Genomic DNA, 17632 nt, shown 5'->3' with positions numbered 1-17632 from the left:
CTTGGGAACAGATAATCTGACGGTTCGTTATGCTGCTTTTATATATATGAGAAAATTTCCATAATAAAAGATTTTTTAATCAGTTTTACTAAATATTTTTGTATTTTAGTGTTTTTCATATTTTTCTTAAAGAATACAGAATTATGTACTGACTGGGCCAGAATGACACCTCTTCAGGTTACTGCACCGGCCCAAGAAATGGACAAGACACAGGAGGACCACGGCAGGGACAGCGCAGTGGCCCCTGGAGAACCAGCGGGTCCGCAGTGCCCTGGGGGCAGCATGGACAGGAACACACCCACCGGGCCGAGAGACAGCCGGGCCACCCTCCAGCCAGGACATTCTTGTACCGCAGAAGTTCCTGTTACTGTTCCAATCTTTGCCTTCTCCAGGGGATCTTCCCGACCCAGGGACTGAACCCAGGTCTCCTGCATTGCAGGCAGACTTTTTACCATCTGAACCACCAGGGAAGTCCCCATTCCTATCCTTAAAGTTACTTTATTATTTTACTGCTCTACAAACTCTGATACATCAAGGTGAAGAAAATAAAATTTGGGTCAAGCACCATTTACTGAAGATACTTGAAAAGTTGAAAGACAAGGGAATTCAGGTAATAAAATTAAATTCTTGTTTTTATGTAACAATTGAGGAATTTTCCTCTCATGTGAACTAATGTTTAAGGTCTTACTTAAGTTACGAAAAATCCCAAAGCTAAAATACTGTGCTAGAGTTCTACCAAAATAGAAATTGAATTTGAAGATACTATAATAACCACTTTTTAGAATTTTATTGAAGTAGAGTTGATTTACAATGTTGTGTTTAATTTCTGCTATATAGCAAAATGACTCAGTTAAACATATATATATTCTGTTTCATACTCTTTCCTGTTATGGTTTATCATCTAATAGACTCCATCCCTCCACTATTCCCCTTCCCCCTTGATAACCACAAGCCTGGTAAAAGTCAGTACTTCTAAAACTACAAAGTTATATCTTTAATACTATACTTGCCAGTTATAACCAAGAGTAGTGTCATAAAAGTTTCTGCACAGTCTGGAACTTTCATCTCATCCACATCAGTGATATCCTTATACTGGGATACCCAGGCAGCTTCTGATGAGAGCATTGAGTCCATTTTCTGAAGAGCAACTAGCACACAAGACAGAAGATCATGTCAAACAAGTAGTTACAGATTGTAATTCCTAATCTTTCAACTCATAATTTCTTAGGAGTGATCATTTTCCTATAAAAAATAAATGTACACCCTCCTACTGGTTGCACTATATATAACATGCTCTATTTTAAAGTAAGATTTTTTACCTCTGCCTGCCACACCTACCCAGAGTCTTCAAAATATCTTCAAAAAATCTTCACTGACTAGAAAAGCCACATCCAGAATGATTCCGTAAGAGCAGAAATACTATATGTAAAATCCATAAAACAGTTAATTCTACTGGCTTAAATTTTTTTTAAAATATTTTTATTTATTTGGCTGTGCCAGCTCTTAGTTGCGGCACTCAGTATCTTTTTAGCTGTGGCATGCAGCATCTTTAGCTGCAGCAAGCAAACTCTTAGTTGCAGCATGTGGGATCTGGTTCCCTGAGGAACAAACCTAGTCCCCCTGTATTGGGAGCGCAAGTCTTAGCCACTGGACCACCAGGGAAGTCCCTGGCTTGAATATTCTGCCCTAGAAATACGTAGAGTACAATTCTGGGAAAAAACTGAAGCTTGATGGGAAGAAAAGAAGATAATCTCTGAAGGCAACTTGATAAACCTCAGCCAAGAGAAATTTAGATGGCTCTAGTTTCTACCCAGAACTGGAGAAGAACAACACCTAAAATTTTGTACACACAATAAGAGATATCTCTCCCCAGCCTACGGCCATATGAGCACTTACATTTTCTCTCCACAGTCAGCCATCTCTGAAAACAGGTCTCCTCTGATAGAATATGCATACAGTTAGCAAAAGTGCTAGGATAGCCATGAGCGCTGTGTAGTTCTCTTTCGAACAAGAGCACCTCATCCACCAAATGGCAGAAGAGGCTGTCATCATAGAGCAGACAAGGGATGTCAGCAGCCAGCTTCTCCAGAACCAGCATCATGAGGCCCCGGGAAAATTCAAGCTGGAAAATACAGACGCGTAAGGTAATGAAAATGACAGCTTATTCACGGACACCTGCAACTCTGAAACTGAAAGGCTTTGGACTGAATCTCTTACCCTTGCGTTTACCGAAGAGCCCACTTTGTCCAATATTGGCTGAATCTTCTCATCCAGAAACTGAGTGTGATTCCCAATCCACAGGAGAACCTGAGCCAGGTACCATTCGGGCTAAGGAAGAAGGTGAGCGGTCTGAATTCAGTCATTCCAACTAGAAAGTTACGGTCAGTTAGATGTTTGTATACATAAAAGCACAATTTTGACTCTTAACTTTACCTTCATGGAAGGCTTAATAATCAAATGTTTCCCAATGTACTCCCAATAAATTTCAATAATGTGGCTTAAGTCAACTAATAAATTTACAATACCATAAATATTTAAAACCTAGTACTTTAGAAATATGCAAACTATAAGTATCACAAAGAATGATGGCCTTTATATCATTTTTTTGGAAATAACATTCCAAAATAATTTTTAAACATGACTTTTTTTTTTTTCAAAAGCTAAATTAAGAAAAATTTGGCTGGTCTGCATTACAAAAAATATAAAGACTTAAAGCAGGTGTAATTATAGCTGGGAGAAATATCAATAACCTCAGATATGCAGATAACACCACCCTTATGGGAGAAAGTGAAGAGGAACTGAAGAGTCTCTTGATGAAAGTAAAAGAGGAGAGTGAAAAAGTTGGCTTAAAACTCAACATTCAGAAAACTAAGATCATGGCATCCGGTCCCATCACTTCATGGGAAATAGATGGGGAAACAGTGGAAACAGTGTCAGACTTTATTTTTTGGGGCTCCAAAATCACTGCGGATGGTGACTGCAGCCATGAAATTAAAAGATGCTAACTCCTGGGAAGGAAAGTTATGACCAACCTAGATAACATATTAAAAAGCAGAGACATTACTTTGCCAACAAAGGTCTGTCTAGTCAAGGCTATGGTTTTTCCAGTAGTCATGTATGGATGTGAGAGTTGGACTGTGAAGAAAGCTGAACGCCGAAAAATTGATGCTTTTGAACTGTGGTGTTGGAGAAGACTCTTGAGAATCCCTTGGACAGCAAGGAGATCCAACCAGTCCATCCTAAAGGAGATCAGTCCTGGGTGTTCATTGGAAGGACTGATGCTGAAGCTGAAACTCCAATACTTTGGCCACCTGATGTGAAGAGTTGACTCATTGGAAAAGACCCTGATGCTAGGAGGGATTGGGGGCAGGAGGAGAAGGGGGGGGCAGGAGGAGAAGGGGGCAACAGAGGATGAGATGGCTGGATGGCATCACCGACTTGTTGGACATGAGTTTGAGTAAACTCCGGGAGTTGGTGATGGACAGGGAGGCCTGGCGTGCTGTGATTCATGGGGTTGCAAAGAGTCAGACACGACTGAGCGACTGAAGTGAACTGAACTGAATGTAACTGCAGTTTTTTAAATTGTCACTAGAGATGATTCTATAAACCTTTTAAGTTTTGTTGGACAGGAGCTCTAGAACATTTTCGGAAAGGTAAAATCCTGTTGTGTGCTAGATGCTGGGAATACAGAAATGAAAAAGGGGCAGTTAATCTCAGGGCCTGCATAGCTCAGGCTTCCTGTCAGAGTACTAGAACCATTGGAGCTACAATTTAAAAAGCAACCAACAGAACTAACAATTTTCTTACCTCAAATCATTACTGCCTCTCTACAGTTTAGATTTCTTTTGTGTCACTTACCACTTACTAATTGGTTCTACCCTTCTTTCCGCCAACACCCCATCCAAGAGAGGCAGACCCATGAAGTACAAAAGAACAAGCTGAATTTGAGAACCAGAAATTCATTGTCATTCCACTCTTCCCTACATAGATATAACTGCCTATCCCTTGATTCCTTTACAATTCTATAAAGCCTATAAACTCATTTATATGTGACATGTACAATGCCTGGTGTAATCTGGCATTTAAAATCATTTAATTCAAAACAATTACTGTAGGACCCCTATGCTACTTGCACCACATCACGTGTAGGAAGACTTCAAGGATAAACATTATCCACCCCCTAGCAACTCCCAAGGTTATAATTCTCAACACAGTCAATCAAATTTCACTGAAAACAGTTGTCTGTGATCTTCAGAGCAGATTAAAGAAAAAGTCTCAACAGGATATCCAATACACATGGGTGTGGTCCCTCAACTAAAATGCTGGTGATAATTTCCTCAAAGTCATTCCTGTCACTTATCCCCATACTCTCTCTTGCATAGCTACAAATCATTTCATATTTTTAAAATTATTATTCTTATTTATTTTTATTTTTTGGCCATGCTGCATGGCACATGGGATCTTTGTTCCTGACCAAAGATCAAACCCACGCCCCCGACGGTGGAAGCACAGAGTCTTAACCACTGGGCCACCAGGGAAGTCGCACTACAAATCACTCACACATCAGCACTTCCATTCAAAAGCTAACGCTCTACTATCTTTGACTCTCACTACTCTTTGTGATGTATTTATAAACCCGAGGGAGCAGTGTGCACAGTGGAACACATGTGGATCCAGTTGTAAAAAAGTGCCACAGCAAATGCTACAGCACACCCCAGAGGAAACTTGAGGAGGTGGTTGGATAGCGTGTTAGTGAGTGCACTGATTCTTAACAACATATCAACACAAGTCCCAAGTTATATCTGTAAAGGGCAGTGACAAAACTGGAATTTAGCTCTTTAGAGAAAAAACAGAAATGTGGATAGAATCAGAATTTAACTTAAGCTAGCAAAAGTACAGAAATCCTTAGTATTTGCTATTAATTAAAACCAGGGCAAGAAGCAGCAAAGCACACCTTGCTTATAACATTAGTCTGGCGGTTCCCTCTGAAGTGATACCTGAACCTCTTCTGAAGGGGAGTCAGCATAATCTGGATGGGCAGGATGACAGAAGGGGATGCAGGAAGAGAGTATTTTTCTGGAAGCTGTTTTGGCTCAGTAAATAATTCATCTCTGACATAGTAAAGTCAAGGAAAAAGAAAAGCATATATGTATAGATATAGGTATGTATACACAGTACATTTTTCCAACAGATATATATGATACTAAATAAAATTAGATAATATGTAATCTCACTTTAAATTACATATGACTTAAGTAAAAAGTCCATGAGAAATATTATTAGAATTACTCTTTCCTAAGATAAAGGATAATAAGTAAGGAAACACATTCAAATAATCATTTTATTAAATTAACACTAAGTTACTATGGCTTCCTTCCAATTTCGCCCAGTTTTTTTATTGCCCCAAGAGACCTATATGTGATGCAAACTTGGGTCAACCATGTACTTCAGAACTCCTCACAGCCCTCCCACCCACATGAAGTTTGTCTGGAGGGAGAACAGTACCCCCACTGCATAAGCATACACAGGTAAGTCCAAACCCAGTACTCCTCCCATTTCGCTTCTTGGCCGCTTTCAGAAAGCTTTCCTTTCTGGTCGAAATCCACTCTAGAAAAAAGAAATTTTAGTAAGTTTTAACCCCCCCAAAAGATACGAGGTTTGTAGTTTCAGAAGCTGACAGAACAGTGTCTCCAGGTTACTGTATATCTCAGGGGCACTGGCTGGTCGACTTATGCCAACAGTTTGAGACTGAGGGGGCGCGATGAATGGCCAGTGAAGCTGTGCTAAAATTTCCTCAAAATCACTGTAACAGAAAAGTGAGAGAAGTATTGCCATAAAACACAATGAACATCAAATAGCCATCTGAAAGCAATTACCATGAAATATGGATAAATTCCTTGCCTTGTAAGCTTGTCCTTGAGAATTTTATGCCAGAATTTAACTGTGGCTCTCATGAAACCAAGAAGATGAGTACAGGATGATTCCTGAAGCTTGATGTCAAGTTCTGCCATAGACACCAGAGTAGAGGCTGCCTCTGGGACATTATTGGTCATCAGATATTGCTGAATGTTATCACTGCAAGACAAGGCATAACAAAGTTGAAAGACACTTTGTTCAGAATAATTCAAAATGTGGAAAACTGCTTCTTCCTCCTGCTTTACATAAAGCTACAACCAAAAGAAAGAAGCACCAACTTAAAGTGTTTTTTTTTTTTTTTTAAACTTGATACCCCAGGCTTTAGGAGCCTGGAATCCTCAGCATCCTCCTAAGAGCAGTGGGCTGTGTTCAGGACATCTCCCTCCACCTTTGCCTGCCCACCTCTCCCAATAGGACAGACTTTACCTTTGTCACATTCCATCAGGCACCCCTCATTTCTAAGAAATCTGTCTTTTACAGAATCTTAAACTAAGGGGAGAATGTGGGTGGCATCTGGTAAGTCAAATATGCTAGTCTTCAATCTGTATCTACTTTGCCCAGCTGAACTTGACTATAGGGAACTTAAGGAGGTGACCCCTCAGAGTTGAGTGCTTTCCAGTTACTGCCAAGCTGCACATAAAATTCAAGGCAAGCTCTATAGCGAGGGTAGCAAAGTCAAATGCCTAGAAAAGCCTGACAGGCAAAGTAAATTAAGAAAAGCAAAGTGGAGCCACGTAAAAAGCACATACCCCACCCTAAGGCTCTAGCCTAGGGCTGTCACACTGGAATGTAGGTCTAATGTGGCCAAATCTTAAACATTTTTAGGAGAATCAGAAACCAAGATTTCCATGTAAAATCAAATTATTAATCAAATTCTTTAAAACAAGCCAAATACAACATGTCTTCAGGACTAATTCAGCATGTGACTACCATTTTGCACACTGGCTCAAAGAACATTTGAAAATGAAATGCTTCTTTTGATAAAAATCACATTCCATATCTTAAGCCAGAATAAGGAACAAAATTTAACCTTTTCAATAATTAATCTCTGTTCAGAGGTCATCAGGAAATTGGAAGTAAGTGCTCTCTCTCTAGGCAGCCTGTGTGCCTTCTACCAAGGCTTGGTTGAGGAGCTGGAAGGTGACTATGAGCTGGATTCCTGCAGCGCAAGTCAGTTCCGCGCCTGGGTGGGCACAGCGCCCTCTGTGGGAACAGGCATGTGTCACCGTCACCCTGCCCAGCTCCACTAGGCGCAAGTCCTTTCCCCTGTCCTTCCTCCACACCTTTGTTTTCCACTGGCACTGCTTCAGGCAGTAGCTCGCATTTGTATTGTTCTATGTTTTTGACAGTGCTTTGGCCTTCCCCTACTCTCATTCTCTCATTTTTCTTTCTTTCCCTTTTCTAATCATTAAGTTTTCTAACAGATTTTGTCTTTTATAGCTAGTTTCAGAATTGAAATTATGAAACCAAAACATCTGCCAATGTAAGCAGAAATGTTAATTCAGCTTGTTTGAAAGGCAATACCAGACATAATCAATCAATGATATGTATTCAATTCAAAAAGAAGTACAATAGACCACTGAACAACATGGGTTTGAACTGTAGGAGTCTGCTTATAGAAGTAGAAGTCTGGGCTTCCCTTGTGGCTCAGCTAGTAAAGAATCCGCCTGCAATGAGGGAGACCTGGGTTTGATCCCTGGGTTGGGAAGATCCCCTGGAAAAGGGAAAGGCTACCCACTCCATTTGGCCTAGAGAATTCCATGGACTGTATAGTTCATGGGGTCGCAAAGAGTCAGACACAACTGAGCCACTTTCACTTTCAGTCTGCTTATAAGATGTACGCAGACTTGCCATTGGAGGAGTTCTGGTGCTCCTAACCTCTGCTTTGTTCAAGGGTCTACTGTCTTTTTTTTTTTTTCTCCCTATTCAAAAGTAGGAGGGCTTGTTATTCATCTAATAACATACTATGTAGCTCTTCTTAGGTGATATTCACTAAAAAAAAAAATCGAATCATAGATAAAGCAATCCTTTTTATTAAGTGACCACCTCTAAAAGGTAAAAAGAGGAATATTACCACTCTGATGAATTGTTTTATTAATAAGGCATTATAATTTTCATCGTGTATGCACAGTACAACTATGGGACTTGAATTTGTTACTTGGATTCCTTTCTTTTAAATGCAAATTAAGCTCCCTGAAAAGTTTATGTTCATTCACAATAAAGGAAAAGAATCATTATCATAATGCTATTTTCATAACAACTGGTAAAATCACATTATTATAATCTTTAATTAACTCAATTATTTAATGGCATCCATGTACTCTCTAAGACAGAGCCTCAAAGGAAAACAATAATTATGAGAACAAAGAGGCTTATTTTACCTTAGTTCTTCAATTTGTGAAATCCATTTAAGGTAAGCAAGATGCCGTTCAATCTCTTCAATTTGGTTAATCATGGCTCCAAGATCTTCCATCCAGGGCTGTGCAGTCAGCAAATGGCTGTTAATGGAACTGAAGAGATGGGTTTCTTGCTCCAGAAATTGATTAAGGAATTGCTTTGATTCTTCTGCATTTTTTAAGGCACTGTGAATTCTTTTAGGGATTTCTGATGAAACTGTAAGTACCTGACCATACCAAAAAAAACAGCAACAATCAGGTAAGATTCTCAAAACCTTCTTTATTAGTTGCCTTCAAAATGCATGTTTGTTCTAAATAGAAATAAAAATTGTCATTTAAAAGCTTCAAAAGAAAGGTTGGATTTCTGCATCCTATACTACCCAAGCCTCAGCATGAAATGCTAATATGGAGGTGTGTAGGGAGGGCCCTGGTAAACAGTATATATCTTTAGGTCTACTATCACAAAGCACTTTCAGAGGGTCCAGTGAGAGAACATTTACCTGCTTTACCCACTAAAGATTTTCCTTCAAAAACAAATGAGACTGTGATTATAAAAGTCTAGGGTTTCTGTATTTTGCAAAAGTTCCCCAGGTGATTCTGATTCAAGGCCAGGTTAAGAACGAACCACTGACTTGCTTGGTAAGATGAATAAACATGGTTATCATATTAAACTGTACTTGCATGGCTCATGCACAGACCTTTGCAGGCTTGGTGGAAATTTTTAGGAAAGTTTGGAAGGCAAGGGCCATTTCAGGCAAAAGAAACAGCTCAGTCATGATCAAAGAATAGCAAAACGGGGAGAAGGGCACAGAATCCAGTTCAAAGAAATGCAGAGAGATAAGCCAAAAGAGGTAGGGGGCATCTTGAGCATTACAAGAAGGCCTGGCTTTTTCCAATAAGCAATGGGACGCCATGATGAGTTTTTAATAAAGGAATAATTCAGTGGGATTTATGATTTAATATGATAACCATGTTTATTTTCATATTATTTACGATAAAAACTGGGAATAGCAAAGAGATCAACCAATAAGGGCTTGATTAAATAAATCATGGACAGTCATATTTGAATACCATAAAACCATTAAAAGAGATCTATATGTATTGATACATTAGTTGTATTTACATTACAGTATAATGTGTATTGGAGAAGGAAATGGCAACCCACTCCAGGATTCCTGCCTGGGAAATTCCATGGGCAGAGGAGGCTGGCAGACTATATACAGTCCTTGGGGTCACAAAGATTCAGACACAACTGAGCACACAGCACATGAGTGTACTGCTGATTTTGTTTCAGTGAGTTTTAATACTTGCCTGTTCTTCCAACTGCATTTTACTTTCTGTCATCTGTTCTATGAGTTTATCAAGTTTCTTTAAAGATTTAAGGTCATTTCCGACTTCCTTTTCTATAAATGCTGACACACAGGAAGGGAGATCACCATTATCTATACCTTCACAGACTTGTTCCTTTTCAACAAGAGCTGCAGTATTTATGTCACCTAAAATGAAAAGAATAGCAAGTACTCAACACCACTATTATAAAGGAAGTGCAAATGATATATAAGGCAACATGTCTACTTTTAAAAGTTAATAAAGAAACACTATGTATGGCATTTTGTTTATATACAGTATTTGTATGTATGTGTGTATATATATATATACACACATGCTCACAAAAATACCCAAATATACTGTGTATAAATGAATATGAATATATGTATATATATACACACTATATCTTATATATTTATATATACAGTCAGCCCTCCACCCCCATGGATTCAACCAACTGCATATAAAAAAAAATAGTCAAAAAAAATCCAGGAAGTTCCAAAAATCAACATAAATTTGCCATGCCCCAATAATTATTTACATAGCATTGACACTGTATTAATATGTACACTATTATTATTAGCATTAGGTATTATAAGTAACCTAGAGATGATTTAAGCATACAGAGGATATGTGTAGGCTATATGCAGATACTGTGCCATTTTATATAAAGGACTAGAGCATCCAGGGATTTAATATATGCAAGAGTTGTGAAAGCAATGCCCCATGGATACCAAATGATGACTTCATATGGATATACATATATACATATATATATATATGTTGTTGTTTAGTCGCTAACTCATGTCCAACTCTTTGTGACCCTATGTACTGCAGCACATCAGGCTTCCCTGTCCCCCATTATCTCTGCTCAAATTCATATCCATTGGGTTTGTGATGCTATCCAACCATCTTATCCTATGTCGCCCTCTTCCCTGCCTGCCTTCAATCTTTCCCAGCATCAGAATCTTTTCCAATAAATCGGCTCTTCTCATCGGGTGGTCAAAGTATTGGAGCTTCAGCTAATTCAGGTTTGATCTCCTTGCATTCCAAGGGACTCTCAAAGAGTCTTCTTCAGCGTCACAAATATTATATATGGGTATATACATGTATATAAATATACACATAGACAAATACCCAAATGAATATCTATAAAGCAATTTATTGATCAAGTATACTACAAAATGCTTAAGAGATGAGGCAATTCAGAGTGAAGGAAAAATTACTAAATTCTGTCCTAGTAACCAGAGGTTTCAATAGATGTTGGCATGACAATGCAGTTACAAACACATTAAACGTTTCCAGACAACTGTATCTTAAGAATCCATTTTATTACTGGAGAGGAAAGGTCAAATCTGATTCTACTGATGCAGCTTCTATTAAATTAGTAATATATTTTCAAAATTTGTAAAGAGCCAGATGGTATAATCTAGAATAACATCAAAGGAGGACTCTGGTTTTAAAATGTTTAAAAAAAAAAATATGGTATTGAAAGATCCCAAGTATATGAAAAAAATCTGAAAGGGAGACCAATGAATAAAAACTCCTCCTTATGTAAAAGAGTTTTAAAAGTTTCAAATGCAGTTGTACAAAATTGGCCATTTCAGTTACAGGGAAAAAAGGAAATATGAGAGAAAACACAAATTACCAGGAAAAACTCAAAATGGCTAGCACAACCACTAAATTGTACAATCTGAAGTGAGACTGTTCCCACGGCAAAAATAATCAATGATGTTCTGTATTTCGCAAATCAGTTTTTCACTCTGCAAGACTCTATACCTTCTTCAACTATTCAGAATATTTAAGGAATAATTAAACAAGTTACCTTGAATTCTTTGTAGAATGAGGGAAAATTCAAATATTTCAGTTTTAAAATCCTAATTTTTATTTAAACAAAACACTTAACAAATTTCTAGTTAAACAATTCACTTCAAAGGTAATTATTTTCCACGGTCCTAAATTTGTGGACCAACAGCACTGCTCCTCTTTTCCAGATTATCTCTAGCTATACCTTTGTGATGGTCTACACCAGGATGGCTTTCTGAATGTGCCCTAAACCTGATAAACCCAAAGGCAGCTTCTTGGCCAAGAAGGTAGGAGCGTTCCTACCCACAGCTGATTGCCATACCCTCCTTCCTCCCACCCCTGTGTGCTAAGATAAACTGTTTCCCCTTGAAGTGTGTTTCCATGTGTAAGCTTCTCCTTTTGGTTCTTATGGTTTCCCTCTTCCTGGAGAAACTTAGGAAACCCGAAGTTTGGGTCAAACTTTATAACTGGTAACACCATCAAATCATTGTGCAGCCATTAAGTTCCCTGATACTAAACACGCTCAACTCTGAGTCCACAACTTGAATTATTCCACTTACAGGGTTTAATCACTCTAGATGTAAGTTGTACCTAGAAATTTAAAAAACAAAAACTCAAGATAATGTAAAAATTTAGAGGAAAAGACATTGAACTCCAAATGAAAATAAATACTATAAAAGAAGGTCCCAGAGAAAGAGAGAGTGGACTTCATGGAAACCAAACATTAGAATAAACCTGAACATACCGTGCATTTCTCTACTACAGGTTTGCCTAAAGGATTTGGTCTCCTCTAAACAAACCATTTATGGTTTGTTAAAAGCTTGATTGTACTAGCACATATTTCATTACAAAGACTATGGCAATTTCTTAAAAAGCAAAACCATAAAACAAACAAGGTATGCACATAAGAGATAAAGCTGGGGGAACAATACAGAGCCTCCTGGGGAGAACTCCTGGTTGGACTTCACCTCTGTTCTTCCTTGGAGCTAACCTTGTAGAACTGGACTCTTTACCAAAAATAAAGCGTTTTTCTTTTTTTTAAGTATAGTTACTTGCTGTACAGAAAGTTACCGGTGTACAATATAGTGATTCACAATTTTTAAAGGCTACATTCCATTTATAGTTACAATATATTGGCTATAGTCCCCATGTTGTACAATATACCCTCATAGCTTTTAAAAAAAAGTTTTATTGGAGTACAGTTGATCTGTAGTGTTGTATTAGTTTCAGGTGTACAGCAAGTGAATCAGTTACACATATATATCCACTCTTCTTTATTTTCCCATACAGGTCATTACTGAGTATGGAGCAGAGTTCCCTGCTGTGGAGAAGGCCCTTTATTAGTTATCTGTTTTATATGTAGTAGTGTGTATGTGCCAATCCAAGTCTCCCTCTTCTTCTCCCCCCACCACCAACCCCGGGTGACCATAAATTTGTTTTTCACATATGTGACTCTACTTCTGTGTTGTAAATAAATGTATTTGTACCATTTTTTTAGATTCCACATATAAGTGATATCATAGGACATTTGTCTTTGCCTGTCTGACTTATTTCACTCAGTGCTTATTTTATACGTAATAGCTTGTACCTCTAGATACCCTACCCCTATATTGCCCGTCCACACTTATCTCTCCTCAGGGGTAACCACTAGTTTGTTCTCTATATCTGTGACTCTGCTTCTCAAAAATAAAGTTTTAAAGAAACAGCAATGAAGGGGAAGAGGTTATAATCAGCCTCATTAGAAAACAACAGTCACTTCTGACAAAATGAAAGAATATCTAAATAAAGATATGCTTAAGTGTAAAATATAACTATCAGCAATTAACATAATATATACCAGTGTTTAACACTGTGTATATTCCCTTCCCCCAGCCCATAAAAACTTTTTTTTCTCCTTTGTTCTATTCAATTTATAAGAATTAAGTGCTTTTTCACATGCTATGAGAAACAGTAGCCCACTGTAGGTAGAAGCAAAACTAATAAAAGTCTGTGCCTCAACTTTCCAACTATAAATTCTAACATTTGCTCAGCCTACACTTAAAAGGTTGTAAACGGGACTAAATCCATGTTTGCTGACTCTTAACACAATATTCTTACCTTCTTCTCCTTCAGATATGATCAGAACTGGCTGGACTGCATCAAACTTTATTACTATGGGAATCCATATACTATTATGTACAGAAGTCTCAATGCCATGTCTTTCCATTTATCTTACATAAAACATGTAAGTTTGTGTGATGTATCTGCAGAGACAGAGGCAGGGCTATGGGCAGAGGGAATGTTTTGTGAACTCTAAGCTTGTTGTAGCTTATAGAGTAAATTCTACCTTCACTTTTTACAAAAAAAATTATACTCTTTTTTTTTTTTTTTTTTTAAATATGGAACGCTTCACGAATTTGCGTGTCATCCTTGCGCAGGGGCCATGCTAATCTTCTCTGTATCGTTCCAATTTTAGTGTATGTGCTGCCGAAGTGAGCACTACTCTTTTGATTTAACCATTTAAATGCACCATAGTACATTCTTATTCAAATAACATCCTTTAAAATGACCTACTGCTGATTTGTGGGGGTGGGGAGGGAGGTGTTAATGTCTCTTCTCTATTTTTTGTAAAGCACACTTTTAACTGCAGAGAAATTGACCAAGCCACCAAAGGAGGGACAAAGATAAAATCTACAGCTCAGTGGCATCAACTTCCCAAACATATGAGTGGGGGAAAAGTGGAAAGGCAAGGGTTTAACTGAATGGTATGAGATACTCTCAAATCCTTTGCCTTTAGGTAAAAGGAGCTGAGTTGTGGCAGCTGTGACTGCCAAGTACTATGAAGTGCTCATAGCTTTCCTTATGAAACAGACTGTAGCAACAGGCAATGTTAAGGGCCAGTCTAAGTCCTAAAGCCAATATGGTAACATGAGTACCCTTTCTGTTACCACTACTTATTCCCAGACTATTTGCCATGGTCAAAAGAACCAAAAACTCTTTGATGGAACAGCTGTTCCATGCTTCCCCCTCCCTCTCCCCATAAATTTCGCTTCAAAAGCCCTTGATGATTCCTTGATTTCCAAAAGCTTGCCACACTTAGCTCATTGAGGTAAAATGACAAATGTTCACAACCCTGGCATGTGCCCCTGCAGGTAGTAAATGGAGATATTGACCTTTTCCCTTTTCCTTGTCCAGTTCAAGATCCAGGGACCAAGTGATCTGTTGTGCTCTTCCCAGATCAATGTTAACTGCAAATTCACTGAAGGTAAAGTACAACTAAAGATGGATTCGATAAACGACAGAAATGGTATGGACCTAACAACAGGAGCATAAGATATTAAGAAGAGGTGGCAAGAATACACAGAAGAACTGTACAAAAAAGATCTTCACGACCCAGATAATCACAATGGTGTGATCACTCACCTAGAGCCAGACATCCTAGAATGTGAAGTCCAGTGGGCCTTAGAAAGCATCACTACGAACAAAGCTAGTGGATGTGATGGAATTCCAGTTGAGCTATTTCAAATCCTGAAAGATGATGCTGTGAAAGTGCTGCACTCAATATGCCAGCAAATTTGGAAAACTCAGCAGTGGCCACAGGACTGGAAAAGGTCAGTTTTCATTCCAATCCCTAAGAAAGGCAATCCCAAAGAATGCTCAAACTACCACACAATTGCACTCATCTCACATGCTAGTAAAGTAATGCTCAAAATTCTCCAAGCCAGGCTTCAGCAATACGTGAACTGAGAACTTCCAGATGTTCAAGCTGGTTATAGAAAAGGCAGAGGAACCAGAGATCAAATTGCCAGCATCCACTGGCTCATCGAAAAAGCCAGAGAGTTCCAGAAAAACATCTATTTCTGCTTTATTGACTACGCCAAAGCCTTCAACTGTGTGTATCACAATAAACTGTAGAAAATTCTGAAAGAGATGGGAATACCAGACCACCTGACCTGCCTCTTGAGAAACCTGTATGCAGGTCAGGAAGCAAGTTAGAACTGGACATGGAACAACAGACTGGTTCCAAATAGGAAAAGGAGTACGTCAAGGCTGTATATTGTCACCCTGCTTATTTAACTTATATGCTGAGTACATCATGAGAAACGCTGGGCTGGAGGAAGCACAAGCTGGAATCAAGATTGCCGGGAGAAATATCAATAACCTCAGATATGCAGATGACACCACCCTTATGGCAGAGAGTGAAGAGGAACTAAAAAGCCTCTTGATGAAAGTGAAAGAGGAGAGTGAAAAAGGTGGCTTAAAGCTCAACATTCAGAAAACTAAGATCATGGCATCTGGTCCCTACACCTCATGGGAAATAGATGGGGAGACAGTGGAAACAGTGTCAGACTTTATTTTTGGGGGCTCCAAAATCACTGCAGATGGTGATTGCAGCCATGAAATTAAAAGACGCTAACTCCTTGGAAGGAAAGTTATGACCAACCTAGATAGCACATTAAAAAGCAGAGACATTACTTTGCCAACAAAGGTCTGTCTAGTCAAGGCTATGGTTTTTCCAGTGGTCATGTATGGATGTGAGAGTTGGACTGTGAAGAAAGTTGAACGCCGAGAAATGGATGCTTTTGAACTGTGGTGTTGGAGAAGACTCTTGAGAGTCCCTTGGACTGCAAGGAGATCCAACCAGTCCATCCTAAAGGAGATCAGTCCTGGGTGTTCATTGGAAGGACTGATGCTGAAGCTGAAACTCCAATACTTTGGCCACCTGATGCGAAGAGTTGACTCTTTGGAAAAGACCCTGATGCTGGGAGGGATTGGGGACAGGAGGAGAAGGGGACAACAGAGGATGAGATGGCTGGATGACATCACTGACTCGATGGGCATGAGCTTGAGTAAACTCTGGGAGTTGGTGACGGGCAGGGAGGCCTGGCGTGATGCAATTCATGGGGTCGCAAAGAGTCGGACACGACTGAGTGACTGAACTGAAACTACAACTAAACAATTATTATTTGACTCCTTTAAATGCAACTAGGATGATGGTCATCTCTCCTAGATCATTAGCCGCTCCAAATTCCTCATGCTTAACAAGTTGATGCTTTATTAAAATAACAGGCAGGCCCCAATTATTTTGAACCCAGTGGAAGGGCAGCACTGGAGTGAAACCACACCAGTCCTTGCACTAGGTAGGGATCAGGAAGTGCTATTCTCCAAATTACCCCACATTTTACCATCTTGAAAGTCAAAAATAGTGCATGATGATAATTAGTATTTATTACTATGCAAGACTGAAGGAAAACAGAGAGGAAGGCGGCAGAGGGTGAGATAGTTAGATAGCATCACCGACTCAATAGACATGAATCTGAGCAAACTCAGGGAGATAGTGAAGGACGGAGGAGCCTGGTGTGCTGCAGTCCGTGGGGTTGCAAAGAGTCGGACACAACTGAGCGACTTAACAACTACGCAAGCAAGTTGTACAAAAAGGAATAAACGATACTTTATCTAAAAGATTAACAGGCTAATAAGATCCTTCTCGATGCAGACCGGAGGACCGAGTTTTGGAGAGAGGGCTGGGTGGAAAGTGCTAAGGTGTTTGGAATCTGCTTACTTTTCTCCTTGAGGTTCTTCTTTTGGTCATCATTTTCAGAGCACTAGAAGGAGAACAGGTAAGACAAACACATTAAGACTGACGTGACAGGTGGAACTCACACAGGACTCTTGGGGCATCCAGTGGAGGACAACTTCTCAAGCTCCTGAGAGGCCAGAGTCTGGAGGTTCCCAAAGGGCCACGTCCCTGGGGCCACCACTGTCACATCCCCAGGAGAGCTCGGGTTACCCTGCCTGGCCTCCAGGGGCACCTCTCCAGAACGATCTGGGTCCTGTCACCAGGGATCGCCAGAGCCACCGCATTGGGGCCACCTCCTCCGGGAGGTCTGCCACCTTACCAGAGCGGCAAGGGCCACCTCCCCGGGGTCACGGCAACCGCGTCCCCAGGCCGCCAACTCCACCTCACTGAGACACTCTCCCCTGGAGGTCTGTGCCACCTCACTGGGCCACCAGTGTCCCCTCCCCGGGTCACCAGGGCCACCTCACCGGAGTGACGGGTGCCTCGCTGATCTCGCCGGCCGGGAGCATCTTGCTTCCGCGCGAGTCGTCTGTTCCTTGCGCAGCCAGCGTGGCCAATGGACTCTGGCTCCGGCCAGCGGTCTGAGCTGAGCCTCGGAGACCGTAGCGCCGGACGCCACGGCAAC

General features: G+C 39.9%; 2 protein-coding genes and 1 non-coding gene across 6 annotated transcripts in view; 1 reads left to right on the top strand and 2 right to left on the bottom strand.

Annotated features, from left to right (window-relative positions):
• EFCAB10 (EF-hand calcium binding domain 10) overlaps window positions 1–5524 on the top strand; it is a 25877-nt gene extending 20353 nt beyond the window's left edge. The window contains exons 4-5 of one of the 2 annotated variants that reach the window (XR_009696669.1): window positions 133–610; window positions 5391–5524. Coding sequence is in view for 1 of the 2 variants with exons in the window: in XM_061165217.1 (XP_061021200.1) it covers window positions 133–166 (34 nt within the window). In the remaining variant the exon portion in view is untranslated. Of the gene's footprint in view, window positions 1–132; window positions 984–5390 lie in introns of those variants that run through there. The other variant, XM_061165217.1, reaches the window with a different exon arrangement.
• Window positions 1–17632, bottom strand: part of RINT1 (RAD50 interactor 1) — a 25007-nt gene extending 7375 nt beyond the window's left edge. The window contains exons 1-10 of one of the 3 annotated variants that reach the window (XM_061165214.1): window positions 17475–17632; window positions 16990–17032; window positions 9624–9808; window positions 8298–8539; window positions 5902–6075; window positions 5654–5803; window positions 4955–5111; window positions 2218–2328; window positions 1897–2122; window positions 1007–1148 (exon numbers count right to left, since the gene is read on the bottom strand). In XM_061165214.1, coding sequence (XP_061021197.1) covers window positions 1007–1148; window positions 1897–2122; window positions 2218–2328; window positions 4955–5111; window positions 5654–5803; window positions 5902–6075; window positions 8298–8539; window positions 9624–9808; window positions 16990–17032; window positions 17475–17516 — 1472 coding nt within the window. In that variant the 5' untranslated portion in view covers window positions 17517–17632. Of the gene's footprint in view, window positions 1–1006; window positions 1149–1896; window positions 2123–2217; window positions 2329–4954; window positions 5112–5653; window positions 5804–5901; window positions 6076–8297; window positions 8540–9623; window positions 9809–13544; window positions 13677–16989; window positions 17033–17474 lie in introns of those variants that run through there. The other 2 variants (XM_061165215.1, XM_061165213.1) reach the window with 2 other exon arrangements.
• Window positions 13820–13926, bottom strand: LOC133073141 (U6 spliceosomal RNA). The gene has a single exon (XR_009696851.1). It is a non-coding gene; the product is annotated as a U6 spliceosomal RNA (small nuclear RNA).

Source organism: Dama dama, chromosome 18 (assembly GCF_033118175.1).
Source record: "Dama dama isolate Ldn47 chromosome 18, ASM3311817v1, whole genome shotgun sequence".
Classification (NCBI taxonomy): domain Eukaryota; kingdom Metazoa; phylum Chordata; class Mammalia; order Artiodactyla; family Cervidae; genus Dama; species Dama dama.
This window is presented reverse-complemented; position numbering and strand designations above follow the sequence as displayed.